This window comes from Aquila chrysaetos, chromosome 18 (assembly GCF_900496995.4).
Source record: "Aquila chrysaetos chrysaetos chromosome 18, bAquChr1.4, whole genome shotgun sequence".
NCBI classification, from domain to species: Eukaryota; Metazoa; Chordata; class Aves; order Accipitriformes; family Accipitridae; genus Aquila; species Aquila chrysaetos.
In genome coordinates this window covers 1,731,078-1,740,348 of record NC_044021.1, presented here as the reverse complement: position 1 = coordinate 1,740,348, position 9,271 = coordinate 1,731,078, and the positions used below count along the sequence as shown (strand labels likewise).

The window sequence follows — 9,271 nt, the reverse complement described above, 5'->3', positions numbered from 1 at the left end:
CACGATCTGTCCCCACCCGTTCCGGTTGGGATGACTCCTGTGCTAAGCCTCTCCTCCTCACCTCCCAATCCCAAAGTCTGCAGTTGAGTCTGAGTTGAAGAGCACCTGGGAACTGGATGGGCAGCAGCAGGAGCAAAGCTGTCAGCAGAACGGGTTCTCTTCTTTTCGTGTTTAGAGAAATCTAGCTGGCATCTCACTGAGCAGAAGCAGCGAGCTGGGATAAAACAGGATCCTGTACTCCAGGTATGTGATGGCAAACTGGTCCACAAAGGCTGAGTTGGCAGCAGAGAAAGGCTAACTACTTTTAACTGTGCTGAAAGGGAGAAATCTGAATTTGCTAAGCAATTAGATGCAGCTCTTTGAAAAGGCACGAAACATTCGGCAAAATCCACTCCTTTAAAGAGAGACTTTTGTTTTGGTTTCAGTAAAAAAATGCACAAAGACAAGCATTAGGGAGCAGATAAGGTGAAGATAAAGGGTGTCAACTTTAGGAAAGACTGGATTTTATTTTGAGTCCTTTTTGCAAGCTGTGGCGCAGCAATAGTTCTGAAGACACTGGTAACCATTTTATGTCCATCGGTAGCAAGACCACATTAAAGGACCATAATAATTTCTTTTGCCCTTATGGTAATGAATTCCCATTCTTATCCTTGTCCATTGGAGCACTTACGATTGAAATAAATTACTGCTGGCATTTAAAATGTTATTACTGGACCCAGGAAAAGGGCAGAGATGTCACATCTTGGCATCACTAGTTCAAGGTCCTGCCAAACAGCACAGCACTTTGAGATCGCGTGCTCACACTCACTTTCTGAGAAGTGAGGATTATCCTTAGGACTATCTTTGCCCCTGTTTTTATCTGATTGTTTTTTAAAGATTTTCAGCCTCACCTTCCAATAGGGGTTTGTTTTTTCCTATTGAAAACTTAAGATTCAGCAGGATTTAATGATGTGATTTGTTGCTCCCTAAAAATGTAGTTGTTCGCGTCTGTCCGACCACCCAAGGGAGCCCACCTTTGCCTTGTGATAATAGTAAATAATTCTCCTCAGTTTTTATGTTACTTGCACGAAAGCTGAGTGGTGTCAAGACACCCAAGGAAGAGCAGGACCACTGGTGAGAAGGAGAAGCTATGAGAAGGCCTTCTCTTAACGAGCAGAAGGATAACAGCAGACTCATGGATATGAGTCTTTTTTCCCTGTTCGCAGCAGTCAGTTTTTCCCCTGTTCGTAGCTTCCCACCAGGCCCCGCATCTCCTCTGTGCTGGAGCTTAGCGATGAGGAGCGGGGCATAAAGGCAAGATGCTGCCTGCTTGGAACTGTGCCACAGGGAAAGCAGGAAAAGGAAAAGTGTAATGACTGAAACTGGTGGGAAGAGGGAATGAGGTGAGACAGGACAGGTAGGAAATATCCTGGCTTGTTGCTTTGCCACACCATGTTGCGTGGGACAAAGCGGGTGGGAACAAATAAAGCTTCTGACTGAACAGGATCCCATCAAAGACTTCTAAGCAGTTCAGGTGTGGCTGCTGATTACTAAGGTTCTCCGCAGCCTGGTGCCTGGAGGAGAGCCAGCTGGCTAGGCGTCAATCAAGATAGGCTAAAGAAACGATTTCTGGGGAGCAACCAACAGATAAGGAGTAGGTTGTTTCACAACTATTGCAAAACTTAATGCCTCCTAAACACTACTTCCTTGAAGGGGACACCATAGGTTGTGCCCTTCCGAACAAAAGACGTTAGTGGAGTAAGATTGTGGCTGCCATCTCAGAAGCCAGTAGTGTTAGCTATCTTTGGGAGTGCCTGTGAATTCTCCAGGCAGTCTCTTGCAGTTCAACAAGCTCATTCATCTTAGGCTAAAAAAAAAGAGGTAGGGAGCACTTCTGCATGAACAGACATCTCTCAAGCGTTTTCAGGCCTATTTTGGGGAGCTTAAACTAAGAGATACTCTCCCATGTGTGTTACAACTTCCACTTTCATACGATGGCAAGGCAACGGAGGTTTTAGTCCTGAAGATCAGGCTACTTTATGCTTCCTAGTACCAACCCTGACATTCAGATGTTGAGAAAGGTGGGAGAAAAATTAACAAATGTAATCAGCTCTCAGTTATCAGCACAGGGGATTACTAACAATGTGAGATCATCCACCTCATGGCTATTTCTGAAGCAGCTTGATTCTAGCAGTAAAGCTACGTTCACCCAGTTCCTGTACCTCTACACTCCACTCTACCAGCCAGGGGTTATGGTTGTAACCAAGCATATTTGCTCAAACTCAGTGCTGGCCCTGCCAGATCTGGTGACAGCAGCCCCAGGGTTGGGATGAGGAAGAACAGTGTCTCTGCGCTGTGCATCGGGAAGGCTGATTATCTTGGGTATAAGGCAGTCTAAATGCATATAAAATTTGGATGCTGTTATTGAGCCTGTGTTAATCACGCAAGCTGGGAAGTGCTGTGTAGGCACAAGCAAGCGGTGAGTCTCTGCGGTATCGACTCTCTGTTCTTCAGTCTGACTGCACCATGGTTCCAAATGTGTCCATATTGCCCCAGTGAGATTTCCCATTACTCAGTTCTCCACTGCTGTGGCTAATGGAGAGCTGAGGAAGGTATACATTTTTACCAGAATTTGCCATTCTTCCATGATGACTAAACAGCTTTCTGAAGTATGTGTTACAACTCAAACAGAAGTAATAGGCTGATGTAGAAATGAAGAAGTAGAGACAGTCATAATGTATATGCAGGTGTGTGTACTGCATCCCCCAAGGACAGTTTCAAAGTCAGCAGATGACAAGGAAATGCTACTATTAACACTGCCCCTGCAGACTTAATTGGATTCCTAGTATAGATGCATTATAAGACTACTTTTAATTACAGGATCGCGTTCTACTTTTTGCACAGAGTCCATTCCAAGCTCCTGACACAGGAAGTCAGAACAACTTTTGACTTCAATCTCCCTAGCGGAGCTACGTTGTCTGTAATTGCTATTTTTGGAGATGGGACAAAACCAAATACTCTCACATATCTTGAATGACATTTGCATATCTGCTTGTTTTCTTGCAATCCCTTTCCAGGGCATAAGGGCCCAAGGCATTGGAATCTTAATTTACAAATCTGTACTGCAGTCCTTCACTGATTGTGCCCAATATATGGGCTCCCAGAACAGCTGTCGTGCTGCTACTGAAATCGCAGGTTAGTTCGCAGGCGCCAGCACTGAGAGAAGCACTGAACACTGTACTTTTCTGTAGCAGTTGAGTGCTGTGGTCCTCACCCATCACGTAATTCAGAGAAACCAGCACGGGATTCCCCATGAAGACATGCATAATGGCCCCACACCTGGGGAGAGAGTGACATCTTTAAGCCGTACTGCTTCACACCAGTGCTGACAGAGTGGCACGGGAGCAAAACAAATGTGAGAGTCAGGACCTACATGTGTAGGTTGTCTGTAATTTTATAACTTTGTGTTTGGTATTTCTCTTCATTCTCAGCTTAGTGACACATAACGGACTAAGAGACATTCGGCACTGGAACATTGCTTTTGCTTTTTTCTACTTTCTCCTTTCAGACAAGGATGTCATTGTTACTTACAGAAGTTATCGAACTACTTTCTGCATATCATATTTGCCTTTATTTGCCCTTAATAATTTGTGTTAACAAATTGTGTTGACTTTCTTGTTCTCTTTTTTTTTTCTTTTTTTTTAGGTTTCCAAATGGCTGATCCTTTTCTATATGGTACTGGAGAAAGATCTCCTTATGGATGCCTTGGACATGAAGTACAAATTGAGCACATCAATGCATATGTTTGCAGACCATCTTTTTTCACAGACAAAGCTGTGATTGTGATTCATGATATATTTGGATGGCTGTTCCCAGACATTAGATATATAGTCGATTTGATTGCAGGTCATGGATACATGTAAGCGACTGTCTTTCCTATCTTCCTCTTAAATGCATTGATAGATCACCAGGCCCAAAGCTAAGCATGGAGTATGGTGTTTCCCATACACATAGGGCAACTATACCATTTCGGTCTAAGCAAGTAAAAACGCAAAGGGACAAAATGTGTCCATGAGGCCATCAAAGCCACTAAAATTGACCCATGAAAAATGGCTACCTGAGTACAAGGCCACAAGGAGAGTCACAAAGTGCCAGTGTTTGTGCTTACGTGGCAGCGTGGGTGATTAAAAGATAAATGTTGGTATGTATCTTTAAGTTGTATAAGCTTTTCAGAACCAAACCTTTTGAACAGTTGCTTTAGCTTTTACTAGCAAAGAGATATATATGTGTTTATATAGAATCAGGAGGGCTGCTTAATCCCTTTACTTTTGTATTAAGTATGTCTAAGGAAATAATGAGAGTTTATTTGTGGGTTGTATTTTTTTTTTTTTTTCATAGAAAGACATACACTTTTAGCTCTGCTGATTGCCAGAACAGGATAAGTAGAATATGATTCAGATAGTAACCATGTAGATGTGTACTCTGGAGTAGACAAATCATTAGGAGCCATTTAGACATTCACAGATTCTCCCCACCTGGATGTGAAAGTTGACTTGATTCCATGTCTCTCACAGAACCATCTGCCCAGACTTCTTCAAGGGAACAGACCCCTGGAAAACTACTGATCACTGGGCTGACTTTGCTGGCTGGATGAAAGATCATGATCCTATGAAAGTAGACAAGTAAGGTGTATATTTGTACTTGAACTTTAAAGAGCATCTAGCAAACGAGAGGAATTTATATGTAATGTTAAAGGTGGCATCTCACAGCAGGGCAAGCTGCCTGCACGCACACAATTGCTAATTCTGGGAGGTTCTGCTGTGGTTCTGGGCACTATCTTGGCCGGGATTTGGAAAGGACCATCTGCTCCATGCAGCCCTCTGCTTATTGTCCCCATCTTGTTTTCCTGGGCCCTTTTCTAACTATATCATACTGACCGCAGAGGCTCATAGCCAGTGTTTTGCAGGCTATGAAATACTCAGCACTCTCACGCACAAGTGCTGACTCTGCCTCCAGTTCCTCAAGATAAGGAGGAAAACTCCTCCACAACTGCTCATGTTATCTGCCATGTGTCACTTGCCCATCTTGCTTTCTGCCTTGTAGATAATGGTAGGTGCAGATGATATTCTCCTGAGCAGCACCAGATCAAGCTTTGCAAGACTGCCCAAAACCTAAGATATATCTGATCAACGATACTGTTTTTCTCAACGTGAAATAGAGGGCCCACTATCTGTAGAGCCCAGCAGTGCCTGTAACAAGGCTTCCCTGAATTATGGGAGGCATTACTGTTTCTTCAGCATCTATCACCAGAGCCTAAAACTTCAGAAGATGATAGTGAGGCAGTGACACCCTATTACTCAGCTATCATCTTGTAAGCCACAAATATTCTTCTGAACCTTTCAAGAGATCCCAGTGGTCACAGGCTAACTTCAACATCTCTCAGCAAAGCTTTTGACCATATAGTTGCAGAAGCTGTGACTGAATTTTTTGAAAAGACAAATGACTAACACACCTGTAAAAAATCCTACTCCAAAGAGTGAGCAGATATGTGGGCACTGCCTTAAACAATTAAGCGCTCAAGGACATGCCTGTGCTGTCTTTTGGGGGTTCGCTTGTAGCTGCCCTCAAGGTCAGATCCATCGCTCTTTCAGAGCACAAAGAATGAAACACACCCATGACTTAGTACCCTTCCAAGCAAATCAAATCTGAGAGAGCTCATCCATTCACAGCGCACACGCTACAGGCCTAGGACACGATCTCCTGATTGTGTCAGTCTCGTACTGCTTTTTTGTCAGCCTAAGCAAACCTGTGATGACTGTACTAATGTGCATAATATTTGAAAAAATAGTTATTAGTATATGCAGTCTGCATTTAAAATTAATTTAAAACTTGGTAGATAATAAAAAAGATAAAACTATTGAGACCTAAGGAGTTAGCAATTAAAAAAAAAATTTACCTGCTCTGGCCTACATGAAAAAAAAATTTGCATATTTTTTGCATTATACCTTATGCAATACCTGTTTTTTTAAACATTATAGTTACCGATGGTTTAATTTTGAGTAATTGCTACTTTAGTATAGTATTATTGCATGTGGGCTTGGTAGGATATTTTAATATTAACTCATGCAACAGGAATGACATACTCAAGATAAATCTTTATCTAAATAGGTAGACTCTGGAGACATAGCACAGTGAAGCTTATCTATTCCTACAATCCATAATGCAAGATGTTGTTCTACTTGCAGATATGTCTTGTCTTTAGTTGTCCTGTCCTAGACAAAGTGATTCAATTAAAAATTTGCTTCTTTTGAAAACAAAGGAGCAGGTCACTCTTCAGGTAAGTATTTAAGTACCTACACCTGTACTTCCCTAAACTAGGACCAGGGTTGTTAACTTCCATTTAAGAATAGAAGCCACTGCTCTGGGCTGAAATGTGTTTTTTAAGTATTCTCTGTTTTAAATGATTGGGGGTGCAGATGCAGAAAAATTCATGTATCTCTTTTAATTTACTACTTAAATTGTCAAGTATTGATTCTGCAATAGATTCCTTAGTTTACTTTTGTTTATATGTCTTAGGGAAGCTGATGTTGTCTTGAAGTATCTAAAGGAACAGTGCGGTGCAAAGAAGATTGGTATCGTTGGGTTTTCCTGGGGTGGAATGGCAGTACATCACTTGATGCTGAAAAATCCTCAATTAACCGCTGGGGTGTCCCTCTATGGTAGTGTAGAACACATGAAAACTTACGTGGGCTCACATGACTACGCATAGTTTGTAACTCTAGTTATTGCTTTGTAAGAATTTCTGTAAATGCTCGATTCAAAGGTGAGTTGCAGATTTTAATTATGGTTATTTCAGCAATATGCTACATTCGTATAAACATTTAAGAATGCTGTGAACCAGAAAAAAAAATTGCTTCCTTTTGCACAGTAATTTTCTAATCTTTTTTTTTAGTGCTTGGAGAGTGGGGAAATATATTTTCCAAACGCTTCTTTTCTCCATCCAAATAGAAACTGTCCTGATCTAAAAAATGCACATAACGAGTAAACCTAAATAGAAATTTTGTCTTTTAATTTGCCATTTATCTTGCAAGAACATTAACCTCACTAACAGACTGTTTCTCAAAAACATTGTAGGAATAATTAGGGACTCTGAAGAAAGATACAATTTACTAAATCCCACATTTTTCATTTTTGGTGAGAAAGACCACACTATTTCTTACAACCAGGTAAGCTGTTGTATTGGAAATTCTTCTTCTTTTCCCATAGTTCTTTCATCCCACACAGAAATCCTAGCTTGTTAGAAACCATTTTCAGATACGAAAAAATCAGACAGGCTGGATTGTTTTGCTTATATTTCAACTTCCCCCATACCTTGCTTAGGTTATTCAAAGCTTCTTTTTTGAGGTGAGGAATGCAGTAAGGAGCAGTTGTTGGTCTCTGAGTGGCTGGACAAGCAGAGTGTGAAACTGGGCAGGGAGATCCAACTGGTATGAGCCAAACATCTCAAAAACTGGGATACTAATGCTATGGATGAGAGAACAGGTAGTTAAACCACTGAATTTGGACACTGAATGGAAAAAAAATAATTTCAGCTTAGTAACTGAACTTTCTGATGATGTGGACCAATGACTAATTGATTTGGGTACGAGACAACAAAATTAACTGTGTCAGAAGAGTGGGTGTGAATTTTAACTAAGATGATGACAACTCGTGGACAGTCTTTTGACTCCTGGCTGCCAGCTACATTCTGATATAACCCCTGTTGTAAGTGTATCTGAGAGGTTGGATAAATATATGGGTAGGAAACTGGTGCCCTCTTCTGTGCATAAATTCTTTCTCTTCAGTGACAAGGATAGCATACCACCTCTAGCATAGTTGGTTGTGAAGGAGTCGGGTCTAACTGGGGAACTGGCAGCGTGCTCTGGGAATGCAGAAGCCAGATGGTATTTACTTCGAACTGTGTTATTCAGTATGTTGATCTGCACCTCAAATATGCGTCTCCTCTGCACAGGAAAACAAATCCTTCACTCCCTGTCCCCTTTTTATGGTGAAAGTGTCTTTTTCCCAGGGGCAAAATTTTCATAAATATGTTTTTTTCCATCATGTGTTACACATTGAAACTATACCTTTTTGTCCTGAAGCTTTCTCTCTGAGCTACCTGTGCAGACTGTGTAAGAAAAATTCTTGTATTAAAAAAAACCAAATCCTCAAATACATTGTTTTCTGCACTGAGCAATAAAGAGCTCGGGGGTGGGGTGGGTGGGAAGTGAACATGAAATAAATTACAATACTGACTCTAATCTGCACAATGGGTAGAATTGAGCTTGCAGGGGCAAAATAAGTGTTCATCCTCCTATTTTCTGACTTTTTAATGGAAATGTGCACAAAAATGTGTCTACACTTGTATATAATCATATGGTTAGTAGTCTCTGTGTGCAAGCATGTGTGTACTTATCACCAAAAGATTGTGCAGGAGCAGTGTCTTTTTGTTATACAGTAAACTAAAAAAAACCCTCTGTTTTCTTAAACTCTGTTACTAAGCCTATCAAAATATTTTGGACTGAGAGTCACTGAGGTTTATGAAATATGTTATCTCAAGATCAGAGTTTAAAATTAGCTTACAAGCCTACGTCTCTGAATAGAAATGGACCTGTTCCTTTACGGCAATAAGATTTACCAAACCATCTCTGCAATAAGTGTTGAGGTTCTTAGACTCACCCATACTTTTAGAAAATGTTTCAGTCTTATATTCCAAAGAGGGGTTTTCTCATCTCTTGAGCCACAGAACCTGCTTCAAGTGTGACAGTGGAGAAAAGACAAAGGTGTAGAGGTAGGAGAAAGAGCAAGTTTGGCAAATGTAATAGAAAAACCCCATAACATAATGTAAAAACTCTTTCTTTTACAGATCACCTTACTGGAGGAGAAGTTGAAACAGTACTGTAAAGTTGCATATAAAATTAAAGTTTATCCTGGACAAGTTCATGGGTTTGCACAATTGAAGCCAGAAGATATGAAACCTGATGATAAACCTTATATTGAAGAAGCTAGAAAGGATATGATTGATTGGCTCAAAATGTTTATTTGACAAAAGCATAAAGTAATACTAGGCTTCAATATCAGTGTTTGATTTGAGAGAAGAAAACAGTCAAGGGAGAACTATCTGGTTTTGAAAATTGTCATAAGCAGAAATAGGAACATTTTAATTTAAAGTTCTTAATTATTTTTTTTACGTGATTGTGAAATCAAAGCTAGACTAAAGGACGATTAGGCATTAAAAAGTTGCTTGAATTTA

The 9,271-nt window shown here is 40.6% G+C and overlaps 1 protein-coding gene across 2 annotated transcripts; it reads left to right on the top strand.

Annotated features, from left to right (window-relative positions):
• LOC115352983 (carboxymethylenebutenolidase homolog) lies at nucleotides 1–9,271 on the top strand. Of its 2 annotated transcripts, none has more exons than XM_030041853.1 (6): nucleotides 1–243; nucleotides 3,685–3,898; nucleotides 4,554–4,661; nucleotides 6,556–6,611; nucleotides 7,114–7,205; nucleotides 8,885–9,271. In XM_030041853.1, exons 2-6 carry the CDS (start codon nucleotides 3,693–3,695, stop codon nucleotides 9,062–9,064), a joined length of 642 nt encoding a protein of 213 aa, XP_029897713.1. In that variant the 5' UTR covers nucleotides 1–243; nucleotides 3,685–3,692; the 3' UTR covers nucleotides 9,065–9,271. The 2 variants fall into 2 exon arrangements, with proteins under 2 accessions (XP_029897713.1, XP_029897712.1); XM_030041852.1 differs by having other exon boundaries at nucleotides 6,556–6,698.

Excerpts from the sequence above, each read along its gene's own strand:
- LOC115352983 (XM_030041852.1), top strand. The coding sequence starts at position 3,693 with ATGGCTGATCCTTTTCTATATGGTACTGGAGAAAGATCTCCTTATGGA. Across the intron at positions 3,899-4,553 it reads ATTGCAGGTCATGGATACAT|AACCATCTGCCCAGACTTCT; the intron begins GTAAGCGACTGT and ends TGTCTCTCACAG. Across the intron at positions 4,662-6,555 it reads GATCCTATGAAAGTAGACAA|GGAAGCTGATGTTGTCTTGA; the intron begins GTAAGGTGTATA and ends TATATGTCTTAG.